This window comes from Ascaphus truei, chromosome 7 (assembly GCF_040206685.1).
Source record: "Ascaphus truei isolate aAscTru1 chromosome 7, aAscTru1.hap1, whole genome shotgun sequence".
Taxonomy (NCBI): domain Eukaryota; kingdom Metazoa; phylum Chordata; class Amphibia; order Anura; family Ascaphidae; genus Ascaphus; species Ascaphus truei.
The window spans coordinates 64,839,977-64,862,619 of NC_134489.1; the positions used below are offsets into that span (position 1 = coordinate 64,839,977).

At 47.5% G+C, this 22,643-nt stretch overlaps 1 protein-coding gene across 3 annotated transcripts in view; it reads left to right on the top strand.

Moving 5' to 3' along the window:
* Positions 1–16,174, top strand: part of CALCRL (calcitonin receptor like receptor) — a 92,523-nt gene extending 76,349 nt beyond the window's left edge. For all 3 annotated transcript variants that reach the window (XM_075608869.1, XM_075608867.1, XM_075608868.1), the window contains 5 exons: positions 416–476; positions 579–645; positions 6,092–6,310; positions 11,393–11,434; positions 14,916–16,174. In XM_075608869.1, coding sequence (XP_075464984.1) covers positions 416–476; positions 579–645; positions 6,092–6,310; positions 11,393–11,434; positions 14,916–15,134 — 608 coding nt within the window. In that variant the 3' untranslated portion in view covers positions 15,135–16,174. The remainder of the gene's footprint in view (positions 1–415; positions 477–578; positions 646–6,091; positions 6,311–11,392; positions 11,435–14,915) is intronic.
* Positions 16,175–22,643: the final 6,469 nt, after the last annotated feature.

Genomic DNA, 22,643 nt, shown 5'->3' on the forward strand with positions numbered 1-22,643 from the left:
TAACACATGGAAGAATTGTAAAACACTCCTTGTATAATACATGGAAGAATTGTAAAACACTCCTTGTATAATACATGGAAGAATTGTAAAACACTCCTTGTATAATACATGGAAGAATTGTAAAACACTCCTGAACATGATACTATTGTCACGTGAGCGGCAAAAGAAATTCTAATTTAAACGAATTACATAATATTCTCTTTTATCAACATATAGTATGGAAATAAGCTTAGGGCCCATACTTGCTGGAAAGGGCTATAAGGTATTTTCCAGCGGCAGAAGGTGTCTATAATAGCATTGCTAAGTAATTATATCCCCAAATCCATTAGATGCCTGCTCAACCCCAAGGGTTCTAAATGTAAATCCTTTGGAGATTTTAATATCGTCTTCATTATTAAGAACTATTTTGTTGCAGGATTTCCTCTGATTCCAGCCTGTATACATGCTGTTGCCAGAAGTTTATATTTCAATGACAAGTAAGTATATTTAATCAGTCATTTCTCAGACGGATCAATTAACATTATAGTCAATACTGTATATCTAAATGGTCTGTCAACTTTTTTTTTTTTTTTACTTAGTTGCTGGCTGAGTTCTGATACCCACTTGCTGTATATTATTCATGGACCAATTTGTGCTGCTCTGTTGGTATGTACCCTACTATGCTTTGCATTATGTATATATATATATATTATTCATTCATTTTTTTACTATGCCTTGTTTTCTCTTTATGCCAAAAACAATGTCATCTTGAATAGAAAGCTCTTTTTTATTGCAATTTTTATTGACATATCTCAGAGTATCAGTTAGTCAACATTCAATAATTAAACACATGAGACACATCTATTCTGCATTGGAATAGAATTCCTTGGAGTCATCAAAGTGCGATCTGCTGCATGACACCCGAATCGGCGATATCTGCCATTCAAGTCAATGTGGGATATCACCGATTTGGGTCCGATGCAGCGTATCACGATTTGATGACTCCGGGGCCATGTGAGTATTTATACATCGACATGTGTACAACATATCAACAATAAAAGACTGTGCACTTATCATAAAGAGAGTTGAGGACATCTCCATGAAACAGTACAAGAGCACAGATAAGACAGGGCATAATTAAAATGACACAAAACCACCAATGATTACCCTTGCATCCTTCTAAAAGAATTGTCAAAGTCAATAACATCCATGAAGAATGGGAAGGCCCCAGGAAAGATGACATATTGAACAAAACTTGTGAAGTACAGAAAATCCTTGAAAAACGCTTTACATGCTGCGTGAAGAACAAGAAACTTCCATATACAATGCAAGTTGTTATCCTCATCCACAAGAAAGTAGACACAGAAGACATCAAGAACAACAGACCAATCAGTCTACTTCCAATATTTTACAAGATTTTTATGAAGTTACTCGCTAATTTGTTGCAAGAGACCCTGGAGGTTGCCCAGCCTAGAGAATAAGGGTGATTCCACAGTGGCTACAACACAATAGACCACTTTGAATAAGAAGTGAATTTCTGAAGAAATTAATACGATCAACCACTCATTTTAGAATTTTGTAGATCACTAAAAGCATTTGATTCTGTCTACACCTCAGGGGTTTTAAATGCATTAAGAAGGCAATGTGTTGAAGAAGCGTACACTAATATTGTAAGTAACATTTACGAGAATCAGCAAGCCACCAAAGCTTTTCACTGCAACACTTGAAGAATTGTTCAAAACATTGAATTGGGAAGAAAAAGGAACCAAAATCAATGGTGAATTCTTGAGTCGCCTAAAATTTGCAGATGACATTTAAATTTTCTGCCACAAGTCCAGAAGACCTCGAGCAACGAGTTGGAGAACTCGCCAAAGCAGGTAAGAAAGAGGGCCTCCATATGAATGTCCGCAAGATCAAAGTGATGTTCAACAGACATGTCAACTCTACAAAGATCAAAATAAATGGAATAGTACTAAAATAAGTTGAAGTATTTCTACCTTGGCTAGTAAGTATCAATGTATGAGAACCTTTGATTTAAATGAATAGTAGAATGAAGATGGGATGGAGCACATTTGGAAGAAACAAGACAATATTGCAACAAAACCTTCCACTGTGCCTCAAAGTGTAACTGTTTGATTACTGCCAGGGCTCACATACGGATGTGAAAGATTGACCTTTTAAATGCAAAGAAAATTCAGAAGCTTGCGTGTCCTGATCTGCGTGACTGGTTGATTTCAGGTGCTGGTTGTGTTTTGTGTGCAGTTAGAACTAGAAGCAGTTTGAACAAGAAAGAGGTTAAACAAGGTATAGTATTTTGATGTACAGTTTATTGTTAGTATTTATAAACTTCATAGTTGTTACAATGCGCAGGATTGAAAATGCCACTCAATGCACATCTTGTCACATGTACAATATGTGCACTTGGAGCAACTGTTCCAAGGATCACACCGCTGTGAGAAGTGTGAGCGGGTGGTCTCTTTAGAGTCAGAGATTGCTGATCTTAAGAGAGAACTTGCAATATTGAGGGACATTGACAATCTTGAATGGGGTTTAGTGCTCACTGAGCAGGCCCTTGCTTCGACTAGTGGTGCAGATGGTGGCGCTGTTAGTGAGTAGCAGGTAGGTAGCTGGGTAACAGTCAGAAGGGGAAGCAGGGGCAACAGGCCAGTTCTGAGCTGACCCATCCCAATAGATTTGCCATGTTGAGTGAAGATATTGGGAGTGTCAGGGCCGAAATGGCAAGGCTGGGGAGACTGATTCGTCTTGCTGCCAGGGGATTAGTTCCTCCAGCACAGTGGGGACTTAGGATGCTCAGATACAAAGAAAGATTGTGGTGGTAAGGGACTCCATTATTAGGAAGGTAGATAGGGCAATCTGTTGCCGTGACCGCATGAACCGAACAGTTTGTTGCCTCCCGGGTGCTCGGGTTCAGCACATTGTGGATCGGGTAGACAGATTGTTGGGAGGGGCTGGGATGGACCTGGTGGTCTTGGTACATTTTGGCAACAATGACAAGGTTTGAGAAAGATGTAGGGTCCTAAAAAATGATTTCAGGGATCTAGGACAAAAGTTTAAGGCAAGGACCTCCAAGGTAGTATTTTCTGAAATACTACCAGTGCCATGTGCTACCACAGGGAGACAGTCAGAGATTAAGGAGGTTAATGCATGGCTAAGAAAGTGGTGCAGAAAGGCGGGTTTGGGGTTTTTAAGAGCACTGGGACTCCTTTTCTGAGAGGTGCGATCTTTATTCTAAGGACGGATTGCACCTCAATGAAGAAGGATCTTCTGTGCTAGGGGGGAGAATGCTAAAAAGGTTGGAGGAGATTTTTAAAAAGGATTGAGGGGGGAGAGGAATGAAACAGATAACAAACTAAATAGAATAGATGAGGACATAAGGGGTTATGGAGGTAGAATGGGGCAAGTGCGAGTTTGACACGCAGTGAGACACTCATAGTAAATACAGATAATACTAGAAAACTTCTAAAGACTAAACCAAGTTAAGTTCCGAGTCAGGAAGGAATTTATTTTTCCCCTAATGAGATATCATTGGATGATATGACACTGGAGTTTTTTGTTTGCCTTTCTCTGGATCAATAATGAAGTATAGATATAGGATAAAGTATCTGTTGTCTAAATTTAGCATAGGTTGAACTTGATGGACGTACGTCGTTTTTCAACCTCATCTACTATGTAACTATGTAACTATGTAGAAGCTGCAAACAACTCAAAGTACGAAGAGATGTTTGCTGAGTATTAACTGAAGAGACAGGGAAAAAAATGAATGGGTTCAAAAGCAAACAAATGTCTGACATCACAAGGGTGAACAAATGAAAATGGCAGTGGGCCAGACACATCGCAAGAAGAAATTACCACCGTTGAACAAAGATGCTACTAGACTGAATTTCAAGGGATACCAAGACGACAACCTGAATATGGGATGATAAAATCAGACCAAAAGTTGCAGCAAAATGCAGAAGAGAGGCTTCCAGCCACAGTACTTGGAAGATCATTGGAGAGGCCTACATCCAGGAGTGGATCGACAAGGGCGTGATGATACACGTCATGTACATCTACATTTATTTTTATCCAGCCTGACATTAGTATTGGACATTTGCAGAAAGTTCACATGCAGTATTTATGATGGACAGCATGTGTGTCATTGTTTAGAATCTCTAATCATTTACAAATTAAATGGGGATACATTAGGGGAATCCTTGATGGAGAAGGATTTAGGAGTGCTTGTAGACAGCAGGCTTAGCAATAGTGCCCAATGTCATGCAGTAGCTGCAAAGGCAAATATGATCTTATCTTGCATTAAATGGGCAATGGATGGAAGGGAAGTAAACATAATTATGCCCCTTTATAAATCATTAGTAAGACCACACCTTGAATATGGAGTACAATCTTGGGCACCACTTCTTAGAAAATACATTATGGAACTAGAGAGAGTGCAGACAAGAGCCACCAAATTAGTAAAGGGAATAGACATTCTAACTTATGAGGACAGCCAAGCGAAGAAGCAGTGCACTGAGGTAAGTAGAGAACCACACGCAGCTCTAACAAAAACGGCTAATTTATTGGAAAAAAGGAACACACATCATGAAGCTAGGAACCTAGCTTCATGATGTTTGTTCCTTTTTTCCAATAAATTAGCCGTTTTTGTTAGAGCTGCATGTGGTTCTCTACTTACCTCAATGCACCGCTTCTTCGCTTGGCTGTTCCGATTACTACTGCTGGTAGCACGTGGATTCCAGGACACACTACACTGCAAGGCATTCACTCCGGTGATTCACCCTCATCTCTCCGTGTTTACACCGGATCAAGCAGGTATCTTTATTGGCAGAGTGGGCTGTGGGTGACTTAGCGTTAGCTAGGCTGTTCTTTGGATAGTCGGCGACTCTTGGTGTCACCTCACATCACCCCTCCCCCCAGCCTGCTCCACTGGGTCCGCTTAATAAGAGTGTTTATTCATATGCTGCAGACGTGTGTCATCATGTTTTAAGAATAAGACATTCTATCAACGCTTGTTGGCCCTTGAGCACTGGCAGCAGAATCCTTCTGTTTTGTTCCTCTAACTTATGAGGAGAGGCTAGCTAAATTAGATTTATTTACATTAGAAAAGAAGCGTCTAAGAGGGGATATGATAACTATATACAAATATATTCAGGGACAGTACAATGAGCTTTCAAAAGAACTATTCATCTCAAGGGCAGTACAAAGGACTAGGGGGGCATCCCCTAAGGTTGGAGGAAAGGAGATTTCACCAGCAACAAAGAAAAGGGTTCTTTACAGTAAGGGCAGTTAAAATGTGGAATTCATTTCCCATGGAGAGTGGGTTGAACATCTTTTTACAAAGGAAAGGTATACAGGGATATGCCAAATAAGTAAACATGGGAAATATGTTGATCCAGGGAGTAATCTGAAATTTAGCATACTGTAGGTTGAAGTTTATGGACGCATGTCTTTTTTCAACCTCATCTACTATGCAACTATATAACTATGACATTCTAATTTTCGCAATCTAGGAAACAGCAATGAGTTCTGCTCATATATAAACTGATATCTCTTTGATCTGCAGTTCTGGGCCAGATTATAGTTTTTTCTCACTCGTATGTATTCTTAAGTGATTTTTTTCTTCTACCTATTCTTATTTTTGCTATATTGTATTTTGGTCATTCCTCAGAAGTTTTGAATAACCTTGGAGTGGAAGATCAGACTATCAAAATAATGATTATGTTCATAAAAAAATGAGGTGTCTAAGAGGAGATATGATTATTATTTATAAATATATCCAAAGTAAATACAAAGAACTTTAAAGGGAGCTTCTAAGCAGAACAGCCGTATATTACAAATGGAGGTTGATGACAATTGCATTTGACAGTGTGACAATGAATGAAAGATGTATGCAGGTTCATATTTTCTTCGCTTTATTCAAAAATTTTAATGCATTTTTGCCATTTAATGGCTTGAACATTACTAGTACCAAAAATGCCAAAATGTTTTCAGCACTGAAAGGGTTAACCAGAATGGTCAATTAACCAAGAATGGCCTCAATAATGAACACCAACTTGCAACTGCCTAGATTTTACAATATTTATTATTTTTGTTCCAGGTAAACTTTTTTTTCCTGCTGAATATTGTACGTGTTCTGATAACAAAATTGAAAGTTACACATCAAGCAGAATCTAATCTGTACATGAAAGCTGTGAGAGCGACGCTCATCCTTGTGCCTCTGCTTGGAATTGAGTTTGTATTGTTTCCATGGAAACCAGACGGGCGGATTGCAGAAGAAGTCTATGATTATGTCATGCATATCCTTATGCATTATCAGGTAAGTTGCATATTTCAATATACCTTTAATAGTGTAACATATTAAGCAGACGGTGCCCAGAATTCACTAAAGTCCGGTGCAGGTTATCCTAACTACCATTGACTTGATTGTCAGTTAACACCAGATCAGGGTGTGATAGTCTGCATTGGCGCTTAAGTTGGGTTGAGTTGTGATAACGTTAGCTAGATGTAAATGAAAGCTTATCATGTTTTGTTTTACCTGAACATTCTAGAACATCATAACAGCTATAGGACAATATAGGTGAAGAAAATATGTCCAAACTGAAAAGCTAGTGACCAATGTGGTCCATATTTAAGGGCATACTCTGTGGTTGTCTAAAATAAATCTAGTTTAATTAGTACTGTATATTGCCAAAAAAAATCCCTAAATTGTATGGTAAACAATAACAACATACAGTACATGTATATCAGTGAAGGGAGCACCCACAAGGTGTCTTGGTGGTCTTTCCTTCTGTTGATATCTGGTTTTGTACATCAGAAGCCCTTGCTATATATGAGTTTTTATTTTTGGTGACCATGTGTGTGTGTATAAATATATATAGCGCTTTCTCTCCCAATGGGCTCATATACAGGCATACCCCGCTTTAAGTACACTCACTTTAAGTACAGTCGCGAGTAAGTACATATCGCCCAATAGGCAAACGGCAGCTCACGCATGCGCCTGTCAGCACATCCTGAACAGCAATACCGGCTCCCTACCTGTACCGAAGATGTGCGCAAGAAGGGACACTATAGAGCCTGTTACACATGCGTTATTTACATCAGTTATGCACGTATATGACATTTGCAGTACAGTACATGCATCGATAAGTGGAAAAAAGGTAGTGCTTCACTTTAAGTACATTTTCGCTTTACATACATGCTCCGGTCCCATTGCGTACGTTAATGCGGGGTATGCCTCTATACATATATATTATTTACGTTATGGTGGGTGAAAAGGTGACTAAAAACTGTCCACCGTATAGCATATAAAAATATTACTTGTGAGCACATCACATGTCTTAGGCCGCGGGCATGGTGCGCGCTTAGCCGCTGACCTGCGCAGAGCCGCGCTCACGCTTGTCAGTGAGTCCCTGCAGCCGCAATGAGAACCGCAGCCGCCTGCGGAAGCGTGCGCACTTTCAGTGGACAGTCAGATTTTAGTTTTCGCGCTGAGGGAAGCGGAGGGCCGGTCACATGACCGGCAACAGCCAATGGCACTCAGTGACGTCAGGGCCGTGACGTGCAGCGCTAGCCCCGCTTCCCGCACCGCCTCCCAAGCGCGCTCGCTGACGCTCATGCCAGGACACAAAAAAGCTCCTGCTTGAGCAGGAGAGCATGAGCGTCAGCACGGCTCAGCGCGGTATTTTTTACCATGTCCGAGGCCTTAGACAGGCTATGTTTAAAAGCTGTGTTTAAAACAGCGAGCATTGGCTTAAAGGTTCCATGTAATAATGGACTTGAGACAAAAGGTGGCACTGTGTGCTCATTTGCATGTCATTTCCCAGAATCCCTTGCTGCAGTGGATGCACTGTATGCTAGGTCAGGGGTGAGCAAACTTTTAATGCCGAGTCCCCCTTTTTATCCATGAAATTTCTCGGGTCCCCCCTGCCTGACGTAATCAAAATCACATGGAAAAAAAAACCTTTATTAAACTGTATACAATGTAAATACAAATATGTCTAAGGCCGCGCATAAAGTGCCCGCGAAGGCGACGTCACCCGTCGCCGCTAGCGAAAGTTATATTTCGTTTGCGGTGGCGGCGTGGGCGACCAGGCCATTGATTGGTTCAGGGGCTGTCACATGAGGCGACAGCCCCTGAAAAATCAAATATTGCCGGCTTCAAAAAAATCACGTCGCCACGTCACGCTTACTTGTTTTTCGGGCAACGTCGCCGGCACTATAAGCGCAGTCTAAATACTTACATACTTCAACAGCTCGCTCTTGCAAAATTAGGCTGGGTCCACGCGGCTGCTGAGAGCGGTGACATCACCAACTCTCCAAGCATGAGCGCAGGGTGTCCCTGCATCATTTTGCAAGCACGAGCGGGGAAGTGTTTTCACTTTTTTTATTATTTCTGTACATTCATAGTATGATTGATATAGTGGCAGGCTAACCTTTCACTTGCAGAGGATGGCAGCGAAGCAGATTGCCAGCGGAGGAGAGCAGGAACACAGCGCTATTGCAGGGCACACACCGGAAGGAGGGGTGTTTAACAGCGCTTGCGCGTGCTCCTCCCCCGTACCTCCGAATCACGTGGCCGCCACCTGCACTATCCTGTTTGGCCACGCGCACATCTTTTTTGCCTGCGCACCGAGGTTTTGCCGCACGCGCCCCGCCTAAATAATCTTGCTCCCAGGGCCCCCCCTCAGTTTGTGCACCGCTGCATTCAATCACAACACACACACAATCACAACCAACACTCAATCACAAGCAACACACACACTCGATCACAATACACACGCAGACAGACAACCAACACACACACACACACACAACACGCACTCAATCACAACCAACACAGCACACACTCAATCACAACACACACACAGTCACAGTACACACAACCAACACTCACATAATCACAACACACACACAACACTCAATCACAACACCCACACACACTTAATCACAACACATACACAGACAACCAACAGGCACAGCACGCACACACTCAATCACAACACACAGACACAGACACAAAACACACACACTGCAATCCATATATATATATATATATATATATATATATACACACACACACACACACACACACACACCCAGGTTTCCCCGCACGAAGCCTGCGCCCCCCCTAAATAATCTTGCACCCCCCAGTTTGCGCATCGCTGTGCTGGGTGATAATGGCGAAAAGCAGGGTCTAACACATGTGATGTGCTTACAAGTTATATTTTTATATGCTATATGGTGGAGGGTTTTTAGTCACCTTTTCCACCTTTTTTTAGTCACCTTTTCCACCATAACCTAAATAATGTGTGGTGAATACCTACTCATGTCTCACATTGCAGAGCCTGTACAACCAGCCTCACACTGATGAGACCCACAAGGTTGAAACAGCTTGTCTGTGAGTGGCCAAGTCTGAGATCAGATGCATTATAAGGAACCCCAACTCTCTCTAATACTGTGTCTGAGATCAGATGCATTGTAAGGAACCCCAACCCTCTCTAATAGCGCATCTGAGATCAGATGCATTGTAAGGAACCCCAACCCTCTCTAATAGCACGTCTGAGATCAGATGCATTGTAAGGAACCCCAACCCTCTCTAATAGCCAGTCTGAGATCAGATGCATTGTAAGGAACCCCAACCCTCTCTAATAGCGCGTCTGAGATCAGATGCATTGTAAGGAACCCCAACCCCCTCTAATAGTGCATCTTAGATCAGATGCATTGTAAATTCTTCTGGATTTTGTACAGTTTAAAAATGACCTAACATTGCAGGGAACCCTTCAGGCATGCCTGGGGAACCCAAGGGCTCCTAGCTACCCCTGTTGAAAAACACTGTTCTAACTTCTAAAGGGAATAAGGGTCCCTTTTAGTTCCAGTTGCACCATTACCTGCCATATTTCTTTCCTTCGTGACTCCGGTTGTGCTGTCATCTGTATATTTGTGTTACTCAGATTTTAGAAGTACTGTACTGATATTTTATAGGAGACGGTTTTGTTTATGCTCTCATTTTCAATTAGGACAGACTGAAGCAATTAATTTGCACATTATGGGTGGATCATCCCAGGACCTCTGGCTTAGAGCAAACTACATTACATGAATACTGTGTACATATGTTATACTGAAGCCACAGTATGTTAACAAAGCCAAGTCACCCATTCACATCTGTGCAAATCACATGTGTTGCCTGCATGTACTATCATTACACATGCTTTTAAGCAAGTTGCTTAATGCAGTATTTGTGTTGGTTAAATTGAAAGCACATGGTGAGTTGGCAAAAGAAAAGAATACATATAAAAATAAGTAGTGAAATATGATTCTTTCATTGTCATTAAAACCCCAAAACAGCTCACTTACCACGACAGAACATTGTGCAGCAGATAATGAAGCGTTGTGTGATTAGCAGATAGTGGGCATAGCTTCATGTGATTTTGGTTCAGGAGCAGACTACAGTCTAATAATGGCATGGTAGTAAATAGGCTAGGAGTGGCCAACTCCAGACCTCAAGGACCACCACCAGGTCAGGTTTTTAGGAGATATCTGTGCTTCAGCACAGGTGGCTCAGTCTTCAACTGAGCCACTGATTGAGTTACCTGTGCTGAAGCAGGGATATCCTGAAAACCTGACCTGTTGGTGCCCTCTGAAGACTGGAGTTGGCCACTCCTGAGGTAGGCAATACTGCGTTGTAGGCAGGGATAGAGTGCCCCCAGGGAGATTGGATGGGGGTAGGGGGGGTCTGATTTAAAGATTGTATATGGCTTGTGTATATGATGCATGCATACGTGTATTATGTGTGTGTGTGATTCGTGTAGGGTGTATGCATGATTGTATATGATGCATGTATGGTGTGTGTATATGGTTCATGTATGGTGTGTGTATATGGTTCATGTATGGTGTGTGTAAATGGTTCATGTGTGGTGCACTTGGTGTGTGTGTGTATATGGTGCATATACAGTATGATGTATGTGTATTCATGTACAGTAGTAGAGTGGGCGCATATTTGGTGCGTGGATAATGTTGGTGTATGTATATCTTACATATATGTTGTATGAGCGTCTATATGATGCATGCATGGTGTGTGTGTGTTTCAGACTACATCTATTTCTGCAGGCAGAAGCTAGAACTGCTTCAGATAAGCTGCTGCTTGCATACTTTTGGCATAACAATGATCCTTACATTAAAATACTATGCAATACGGCACTTATGGCTTGGCACTGTTTAGTTAATGTGGCCCTGAATGTCTTGTGCAAACATTAATAAATGAGAGGTTGTTTGCATGTTTGCATTCTGCCAGTTCTTTATATTGAATGCAGAATCTGTAACCAAACAAATCATTTCAGACACTGTCGCAGTCAGAAATAATGTGCCACGGTGTAACCAAGATATCTATTTTTTCTTACAGGGATTGTTGGTGGCTACAATTTTCTGCTTTTTTAACGGAGAGGTAATTTATTTCTTGTGAATAATATTCTTATATTACTGAATATATTGTAAAACCTGCGCGAGCAGTGTGGAAGAGAAGGCAGGGGGGTGCGAGCAGTGTGGAAGAGAAGGCAGGGGGGCGCGAGCAGTGTGGAAGAGAAGTCAGGGGGCGCAAGCAGTGTGGAAGAGAAGGCAGGGGCGCAAGCAGTGTGGAAGAGAAGGCAGGGGGGCGCAAGCAGTGTGGAAGAGAAGGCAGGGGGGCACAAGCAGTGTGGAAGAGAAGTCAGGGGGCGCAAGCAGTGTGGAAGAGAAGGCAGGGGGGCGCGAGCAGTGTGGAAGAGAAGGCAGGGGGGCGCGAGCAGTGTGGAAGAGAAGGCAGGGGGGCGCGAGCAGTGTGGAAGAGAAGGCAGGGGGGCGCGAGCAGTGTGGAAGAGAAGGCAGGGGGCGCGAGCAGTGTGGAAGAGAAGGCAGGGGGCGCGAGCAGTGTGGAAGAGAAGGCAGGGGGGCGCGAGCAGTGTGGAAGAGAAGGCAGGGGGGCGCGAGCAGTGTGGAAGAGAAGGCAGGGGGGCGCGAGCAGTGTGGAAGAGAAGGCAGGGGGCGCGAGCAGTGTGGAAGAGAAGGCAGGGGGGCGCGAGCAGTGTGGAAGAGAAGGCAGGGGGGCGCGAGCAGTGTGGAAGAGAAGGCAGGGGGGCGCGAGCAGTGTGGAAGAGAAGGCAGGGGGGCGCGAGCAGTGTGGAAGAGAAGGCAGGGGGGCACGAGCAGTGTGGAAGAGAAGGCAGGGGGGCGCGAGCAGTGTGGAAGAGAAGGCAGGGGGGCGCGAGCAGTGTGGAAGAGAAGGCAGGGGGGCGCGAGCAGTGTGGAAGAGAAGGCAGGGGGGCGCGAGCAGTGTGGAAGAGAAGGCTGTGGGGCGCGAGCAGTGTGGAAGAGAAGGCAGGGGGGCGCGAGCAGTGTGGAAGAGAAGGCAGGGGGCGCGAGCAGTGTGGAAGAGAAGGCAGGGGGGCGCGAGCAGTGTGGAAGAGAAGGCAGGGGGGCGCGAGCAGTGTGGAAGAGAAGGCAGGGGGGCGCGAGCAGTGTGGAAGAGAAGGCAGGGGGCGCGAGCAGTGTGGAAGAGAAGGCAGGGGGGCGCGAGCAGTGTGGAAGAGAAGGCAGGGGGGCGCGAGCAGTGTGGAAGAGAAGGCAGGGGGGCGCGAGCAGTGTGGAAGAGAAGGCAGGGGGGCGCGAGCAGTGTGGAAGAGAAGGCAGGGGTCGCGAGCAGTGTGGAAGAGAAGGCAGGGGGGCGCGAGCAGTGTGGAAGAGAAGGCAGGGGGGCGCGAGCAGTGTGGAAGAGAAGGCAGGGGGCGCGAGCAGTGTGGAAGAGAAGGCAGGGGGGCGCGAGCAGTGGGGGAGAGCAGGAGGGGGGCGTGAGCAGTGGGAGAGAGCAGGCAGGGGGGCGCGAGCAGTGGGGGGAGAGCAGGCAGGGGGCGCGGGAAGTGTGGAAGAGAAGGCAGGGGGCGCGAGCAGTGTGGAAGAGAAGGCAGGGGGGCGCGAGCAGTGTGGAAGAGAAGGCAGGGGGCGCGAGCAGTGTGGAAGAGAAGGCAGGGGGGCGCGAGCAGTGTGGAAGAGAAGGCAGGGGGGCGCGACCAGTGGGGGAGAGCAGGAGGGGGGCGTGAGCAGTTGGAGAGAGCAGGCAGGGGGGCGCGAGCAGTGGGGGGAGAGCAGGCAGGGGGGCGTGAGCAGTGGCAGAGAGCAGGCAGGGGGGCGTGAGCAGTTGGGGAGAGAAGGCAGGGGGGTGAGCAGTGGGAGAGAGCAGGCAGGGGGGCGCGAGCAGTGGGGGAGAGCAGGCAGGTGGGTGCGAGCAGAGGGGGAGAGCAGGAGGGGGGCACGAGCAGTGGGAGAGAGCAGGCAGGGGGGCGCGAGCAGTGGTGGAGAGCAGGCAGGAGGGCACGAGCAATGGTGGAGAGCAGGCAGGGGGGCGCGAGCAGTGGTGGAGAGCAGGCAGGGGGGCGTGAGCAGTGGGAGAGAGCAGGCAGGGGGGCGCAAGCAGTGGTGGAGAGCAGGCAGGGGGGCGTGAGCAGTGGGAGAGAGCAGGCAGGGGGGCGTGAGCAGTGGGAGAGAGCAGGCAGGGGGGCGTGAGCAGTGGGAGAGAGCAGGCAGGGGGGCGCGAGCAGTGGTGGAGAGCAGGCAGGGGGCCGTGAGCAGTGGTGGAGAGCAGGCAGGGGGGCGTGAGCAGTGGGAGAGAGCAGGCAGGGGGGCGTGAGCAGTGGGAGAGAGCAGGCAGGGGGGCGTGAGCAGTGGGAGAGAGCAGGCAGGGGGGCGCGAGCAGTGGTGGAGAGCAGGCAGGGGGGCGTGAGCAGTGGTGGAGAGCAGGCAGGGGGGCGTGAGCAGTGGGAGAGAGCAGGCAGGGGGCTCGAGCAGTGGTGGAGAGCAGGCAGGGGGCGCGAGCAGTGGGAGAGAGCAGGCAGGGGGGCGTGAGCAGTGGTGGAGAGCAGGCAGGGGGGCGTGAGCAGTGGGAGAGAGCAGGCAGGGGGGCGTGAGCAGTGGTGGAGAGCAGGCAGGGGGCGCGAGCAGTGGGAGAGAGCAGGCAGGGGGGCGCGAGCAGTGGTGGAGAGCAGGCAGGGGGCGCGAGCAGTGGGAGAGAGCAGGCAGGGGGGCGTGAGCAGTGGTGGAGAGCAGGCAGGGGGGCGTGAGCAGTGGGAGAGAGCAGGCAGGGGGGCACGAGCAGTGGGAGAGAGCAGGCAGAGGGGCATGAGCAGTGGGAGAGAGCAGGCAGGGGGGCGCGAGCAGTGGGAGAGAGCAGGCAGGGGGGCGTGAGCAGTGGTGGAGAGCAAGCAGGGGGCGCGAGCAGTGGGAGAGAGCAGGCAGAGGGGCGTGAGCAGTGGAGAGAGCAGGCAGGGGGGCGCGAGCAGTGGGAGAGAGCAGGCAGGGGGGCGTGAGCAGTGGGAGAGAGCAGGCAGGGGGGCGTGAGCAGTGGGAGAGAGCAGGCAGGGGGGCGCGAGCAGTGGTGGAGAGCAGGCAGGGGGGCGTGAGCAGTGGGAGAGAGCAGGCAGGGGGGCGCGAGCAGTGGGGGAGAGCAGGCAGGGGGGCGTGAGCAGTGGTGGAGAGCAGGCAGGGGGGCGTTAGCGGTGGGAGAGAGCAGGCAGGGGGCGCGAGCAGTGGTGGAGAGCAGGCAGGGGTGCACAGACTAAAAGGTTTGCGCATCCCTGAAGAAAACCAATCACCTTAAAGGCATAGATCAGTTACATGTTACAGAACAATGGTATATAATATGTTTACGGTATATACTGTAACCTGGATGAGTTATAGGGGAATAGTAGTTCTGGTTCTAATTCTAAAAACACATTGAAATAGAAGCTGTGTAGATTACACATTTCCCGTTATGTTATTTGATTAAATAACTCCTAATGCAACATAAAACCTACTTGCTTTAGTAATAATTATAATTGCACGTACCACACATGTCATTGAGGATGCCGCCTTTAGTTGTGATTTGTTAATAACCATCGTTCATTGCTTCTTTTTCTTAGGTCCAAGCAATCCTAAAAAGGCACTGGAATCAGCACAAAATTCAATTTGGGAATAGTTTTGCCCATTCGGGTCTTCGCTCCGCCTCATACACCGTTTCTTCAATCAGTGAGATCCAGAGCACCACATACACCCACGATTATAACAGTGAGCATTCAAATGGGAAAAACTGCCATGATATAGAAAATGTGTTTTTTAAATCAGAAAAGCCATATATTTGAAGCAAACATTCTGCCATCTTTGTAACTAGATTTGTATTAGCTATTGACAAATAGTCTTTTGCCGTGTGTGTCTTCATTAAAACATATTTGACAAATTGTATTTAATTGATGTAAGCATAACTTTGTCTATACAGTAAATGCTGGACAGACAAAGCATATGTTGTAAAGCATATGCTACAGTACTACTTATACACAAAACTACACTGAATATAAACATATTTTAGGTATTGTGTTAGTGCTATTATACAAAGACCCCAACCCTAATGCCTACTCACTAAATAGTGCCTTGTAACTGGTTTCTACATCTACAAATGTGAAGGCAACGGTGTCTGCTTTACCCTTGCAACATTGTTACATTGCGTTTTTACATAAACCAGATTGTAAATTATTGTTAATTACTGCATTATTAAAACAAGCATTGAGCACTAAGAGGACACTTTAAAAGCATGGTGGTCATATAGTATAACACCTGCTCAATATTTCGTTAAATATAAATCACTAGAAAAAATGAAAGGGAACGTTTGTAATCCGAATTACATACAGTATTCTTGTCAGAGGTGGAAATTCCTCAAATGTATTGTCAATATTATAGACTGTTTTGGTATGTATAATGTGATTAAATAATTATCCTAAATACTGTATGTATTTTATTTGATATGCTCTTTACTAAATCCTTCTTTATTGATGTCCTAACAAAAAATCTAGAACCAGAAATTGTCACTAGGTTATTTTGTCTTGTACAGTCACATATTTAACAGCGCAATCGTATTTCTTCAATTAACACCTTTTTTTATTTTATTTTTTACAAATTGCAATTTGCTTCTTAGACTAATATATTCAGATATATTACTCAGCAAATCAGTATTATGTCCCATATTATAGCCAGACATGCTCCTAGACCAGTTGCTTGATGTAATGGTGACAGGCTTACACATTGTTGTAAGGATGCTAGTTTTTTTTAAATTCTTTGTATGCCAATATATTGCTCGGAGACAGTTCCTAGCATTGCTGTTAAAAATAAAGGTGTATAAGCTATTTAAGACGATGTGTCTCCGTCTCTTTATATTCTATGCAGCTGCATTGTTTTATAGAACAGGTTATTGTGGGAATAAAAGCTGGCTCGTTTTACTTGGTCAGAGAGGCTCCTCAACTTTCAGCCACCATTATACATCAAAACTTAATTAACTAACTCAGTGCTGCTCAACTCCAGTTCTCAAGACCCCCCATCAGGTTTTCAGGTTATCCCAGCTTCAGCACAGGTGGCTCAATCAGTGGCTAAATCAGATTGAGCCACCTGTGCTGAAGCAGGGATATCCTGAAAACCTGACCACTAGGGGGGTGTTGAGGACTGGAGTTGAGCAGCACGGAAGTAAATGAAACACACTTAACTACTCCTCTCCAAAGTGCTTTATGAACACTTGATATTAACACGTTGAAGCCAAAGCATTTTAATACATTAAAACAAAGAGTCAAAACATACAAATGACACTAGCATCAATGACCATTTCAAACCCCTGACACCTATCCCCTTACATTACTGTTACCAAAGAGGCAGTCATACAAACCAGAACAGACTTTGGGCGCAAATTCTGACAGGGTATACGAGATGATAAAGAAATAAGACACAAATACGTTTCAAAAAGGTGACACTGTGTGCTCATTTGCATGTCATTTCCCAGAATCCCTGGCTGCAGTGGCAGCATTGTACGCTTAGAGATAATGGTGAAAAGACATGTGAATGTGCTCACAAGTGATATTTTTATTTATTGTAACATTGGTATGGAGTGATTAAGAATGTAGCCAGTGCACTCACAAGTGTAATATATCTTCAAGCTTTTAGGGTTAAGTATATACAGTAGGTGTGTTGTGTGAAATCTTCCAATGACACCTCAGAACATATATAATATTTACTGTTTCAGTCAAATATATTAAAAACACTCACAAACATCTGTGGATATCAAGCATGGTGTAGCAGAGTTGCAGGTGTGATGGTCCTCAACATGGCTCCGGTGGGGACATGGAGAAATGTTATCCTCCTGACGATTAAAGATGGGTGATTTTTTTTGCGAATTGAGAGGGAGATGGGGAAGCTTTCAATTTAGTAGCGTCTCCAGTTGTATATATGTCCCCTCAAACCTCCCTCCAAATAAATTAGGGATAAATGCCTGTGCTGAGATGCCATGGGAGATATGCTAATAGCTAAACAAAGTATATTTATAGGAGTCCCATCACACACCTCCTAAAAGGATTTCCATACCAATATATAGAGTAAGGTACCTAAATCACTGGAATGGTGTACTGGTGTCAGACTCAGCAGGACTAGAACGTACAACCACTACTTTTCTGGGCAGCAGCTCTAGCAGTGTGAGCTGAACCAACTGATGGCTTGCAGTGCACCACTGTATACTTCAAGCATGCATCCAATGGATATCTATTTTGTTGATTGTAACTTGAAAGGACTTCCAGCACAAAGTAATGATAATATGTACGGAGAGCTACTATGAGTTACTGAGGTCAGGTGAGATGAAATAAAACACAGGTTTTCTAACACACACAAGTAAAAACAAGGTGAAGCAAAGCACATAACGCAGATGCAGAGCGAAAGTAATATAACAAAGTGACCTGGTGACTTCAGTTAGTAGTACTTCTAATCTTATCTTAATATATAAAATCGAATGGTTAGTGAGGTTAGTGCTATCTGCGGTGAATCTGATTGGTCCGTGACTCATTGGCCAAGAGGTACGCCCCACTGTGACATCACCTCCTTCACTCTCACACACTTGCAGTCACACCACACGGCCAGAACCTCTGAGGACTCCTTGGTACACAGTCACCCCCTCACACTCACACACTCAGTGTCACACTCAACACTGTACACACACTCACACTCAACCCTGTACACACACACACACAGTCACCCCTGTGTACACACACATTCACACTCACCCCTGTGAAACAACAACCTGTACACACACACACACACACACACACTCTCAGCCCTGTGTACACACACACACTGTCAGGCCTGTGTACACACACACACACTCTCACCCCTGTGTACACACACACACCTCCTCCGCTCACCTCTCCCGGCGCTCCCGCTCCCCTCATCTCCATCCCCGGCGGGGGAACAGGCAGCGGACCTCGCGGCGCCTCATCTCCATCCCCGCGCAGCGGACCCCCTTCCTCCCTCGCGATGCGCCTAAGATGGCGGCGGCGCCGAGTGACAAGATGTCCCTGTGCACACGCGCGCACATTACACCCCCTCCGCTCACCTCTCCCGGCGCTCCCGCTCCCCTCATCTCCATCCCCGGCGGGGGAACAGGCAGCGGACCTCGCGGCGCCTCATCTCCATCCCCGCGCAGCGGACCCCCTTCCTCCCTCGCGATGCGCCTAAGATGGCGGCGGCGCCGCCGAGTTAGATGTCCCTGTGCACACGCGCGCACATTACACCCCCTCCGCTCACCTCTCCCGGCGCTCCCGCTCCCCTCATCTCCATCCCCGGCGGGGGAACAGGCAGCGGACCTCGCGGCGCCTCATCTCCATCCCCGGCGGGGGAACAGGCAGCGGACCCCCTTCCTCCCTCGCGATGCGCCTAAGATGGCGGCGGCGCCGACTGAGAAGATGGCGGCGGCCGGAAGTAGTTCCCTCGCGGCGCCGAGTGACAAGATGGCGGCGGCCTGAACTACAGCTAGGTGTCGCGTGTGTGTCGCTCTAGGTGACGTGTGTGTGTGTGTCTCACTGTGTGTCTGTGTGACAGTGTGTGTGTGTGTGTGACACTGTGTGTGTGTGTGACACTGTGTGTGTGTGTGTGTGTGTGTGTGTGTGTGTGTGTGACACTGTGTGTGTGTGTCACACTGTGTGTGTGTCTTGCCCCCCCTGCCTTTCATGCCCCCCCCGCCTTTCACGCCCCCCCCGCCTTTCACGCCCCCCCCCGCCTTTCACGCCCCCCCCGCCTTTCACGCCCCCCCCGCCTTTTACGCCCCCCCCCGCCTTTCACGCCCCCCCCCCCCGCCTTTCACGCCCCCCCGCCTTTCAGGCCCCCCCCCGCCTTTCACGCCCCCCCCCCGCCTTTCACCCCCCCCCGCGCCTTTCACGCCCCCCCCGCCTTTCACGCCCCCCCCGCCTTTCACGCCCCCCCCCGCCTTTCACGCCCCCCCCCTGCCTTTCACGCCCCCCCTGCCTTTCACGCCCCCCCTGCCTTTCACGCCCCCCCTGCCTTTCACGCCCCCCCTGCCTTTCACGCCCCCCCTCACGGCCTCCGGGCAACGCCGGGTATATCAGCTAGTAAAGGATAATTACTAATCAATGTTCTGTCATAAGACAGCTTCTGTGCTGGAATACATTACAGCAGGGGTATGCAAACTGGGGGACATGGCCCCTAGAGGGGGCACGAGATTATCTGCGGGGGGGGGGGGGACAGGGTTTAAAGAGGCCCCGCGCAATTCCCGAAGACACTTAAATTAAATGTTCGGGAAGCGTCGAAGGCCTCTGTAAACCTCACTTACCTTGGTTCAGTTAGCTTCTGGAGACGCGTCGCCATGGGTCATGTGATGTCACATTGCTATAGCAGTTCCCCATGAACTTCCCATCGTTCCCCATTTTCCCCAGCGACCCGCATGATCTTCCCATCGTTCCCTATTTTCTCCAGCGTCCCCATGATCTTCCCATCGTTCCCCATTTTCCCCAGCGTCCCTCATGATCTTCCCATTGTTCCCCATTATCCCCAGCATCCCCCATGATCTTCCCATCGTTCCCCATTTTCCCCAGCGTCCCCCATGATCATCCCATCGTTCCCCATTTTAACCAGCGTCCCCCATGATCTTCCCATCGTTCCCCAATTTCTCCAGCATCCCCCATGATCTTCCCATCGTTCCCCATTTTCCCCAGCGTCCCCCATGATCTTCCCATCGTTGAAAATGCAAAAATAACAAGTAACCAAAAAAAAAAAAAGGATTGCACTCCCCTGCATTACAGCTTGTTCAAATAAATGGACTGTAAGGTATCTTCCTGCGCCAGAATGTTTCTCATGGCAGAAGACTGATTATTAGATATGCTTCTCTATCCCAGAAGAGGTTAAAAGTGCTTTGTATGTGTATGAGCACTTAATGAGAAGTGGAGCTCAAAACTAAGTATGCTGTGAAAATGGTGCTAGCCATCAGCTGGTTCAAGTGTCCGTTCAACTTCTGATCCTTTTTTGTTTGACACCATACCCCATTTCCCATTTCCCCAGCGTCCCTCATGATCTTCCCATTGTTCCCTATTTTCCCCAGCGTCCCCCATGATCTTACAATCGTTCCCCATTTTCCCCAGCGTCCCCCATGATCTTCCCATCATTCCCTATTTTCCCCAGCGTCCCCCATGATCTTCCCATCGTTCCCTATTTTCCTTAGGGTCCCCCATGATCTTCCCATTGTTCCCCATGATCTTCCCATCGTTCCCCATTTTCCCCAGCGTGCCCAATGATCTATCCCATCGTTCCCCAGTGTCCCCCATGATCTTCCCATCGTTCCCCATTTTCCCCAGTGTCCCCCATGATCTTCCCATTGTTCCCCATGATCTTCCCATCGTTCCCCATTTTCCCCAGTGTCCCCCATGATCTTCCCATCGTTCCCCATTTACCCCAGCGTCCCCCATGATCTTCCCATCGTTCCCCATTTTCCCCAGCGTTCCCCATGAACTTCCCATCGTTCCCCATTTTCCCCAGCGTCCCGCATGATCTTCCCATCGTTCCCCATTTTCCCCAGCGTCCCCCATGATCTTCCCATCGTTCCCCATTTTCCCCAGCGTCCCCCATTATCTTCTCATCGTTCCCCATTTTCCCCAGCATCCCCCATGATCTTCCCATCGTTCCCTATTTCCCCAGCATCCCCCATGATCTTCCCATCGTTCCCCATTTTCCCCAGCGTCCCCCATGATCTTCCCATCATTCCCCATTTTCCCCAGCGTCCCCCATGATCATCCCATCGTTCCCTATTTTCCTTAGGGTCCTCCATGATCTTCCCATTGTTCCCCTTGATCTTCCCATCGTTCCCTATTTTCCCCAGCATCCCCCATGATCTTCCCATCGTTCCCCATTTTTCCCAGCGTCCCCCATGATCTTCCCAGCGTTCCCCATTTTCGCCAGCATCCCCCATGATCTTCCCATCGTTCCCCATTTTCCCCAGCGTCCCCCATGATCTTCTCATCGTTCCCCATTTACCCCAGCGTCCCCCATGATCTTCCCATCGTTCCCCATTTTCCCCAGCGTCCCGCATGATCTTCCCATCGTTCCCCATTTTCCCCAGCGTCCCCCATGATCTTCCCATCGTTCCCCATTTTCCCCAGCGTCCCCCATGATCTTCTCATCGTTCCCCACACACATGATAACTATAACACTTTGTGCTCCGTGGGAAGCCAGTGGAATGACGTTCTGTGGTTTGTAGAGTTTTATTTATTGTAAAATAAAGTATTTTAATGCAGTATATATCTGACACTCTGGAAGATGGCTCAGAGAATATTTTTTGTCCCTGTTTTGTTATACCGGAGACACCTTTGTGCATATCGGCCATATAGCGCCAAAATGAGTGCACATACCTGTATTAGCTCCCACCCCCTGCCTTCCTTTAAAAGCAGACCCATTGCACTTCCTGGTTGAGTTTACTGTTCCTTGTGGAGCATACCTGAGATACTTCTCTCACTCCCCCTCCCTATCTCCCTCCCCCAAGACTCTCTCACTCCCCCAAGTTTCTCTCATGCCAAGTTTATCTCATGCCCCCTCCCCCAAGCCTGCCACTCCCCATCTCCCCAAGTCTCTCACTCCCACTCTCCCCGTCAACCCCCCAACTCCCTATCTGTGCAGCAGGGGGGATCCGTCCTGGCGGCAGACACCGGAAGTCGAGACTACATTGAGTTGGACAGCTGATGCGTGGCCCGCCCCCCTCTGCTTCCGCCACCATCAAGCTCCGTCCTGCGTCCTCCTCTTCCGCCGCCATCACGCTCCCTCCTCCACCGCATGCACCTGCCACTATGCTCCCTCCTCCGCTGCTCACCTCCGCCCCCTACGCTGTTGCACCCATGGCAACTGCCCGGCTTCCCCTGGGCTCCCTAGTTGCGCCTCTCGTAGAAATATAATTAGCTTTAAAGTTACCAAAAAGATCAGATGATTTAATGTACAGTAAGTAAGATTCTTTAGCAAATCATTAGCGGGGATAAAACAACATCTACAGCATATCACATTTCCCCATTTGGCACTACACCATGAAATGGACATCAGTAATGCCATAACCAATAACCGTTAATAATAAAGTGCATTTTAATACCCTGGGCCTCGATGTAGCTGCAATCCTATTAAGTCCCAGCCACAGTGACACAATTGCTGTCAATCCTGCACACACACGCACAAACACAACATTTTCACGGCCATACCGTGACAGTAGGTTACCACTGTTCAAGAGTTTTAAGGGGTAATTCTATATACGCACAAGCAGCCATTTGGGCCATTTTCAATCGAAAAGCCTCATAGATTTC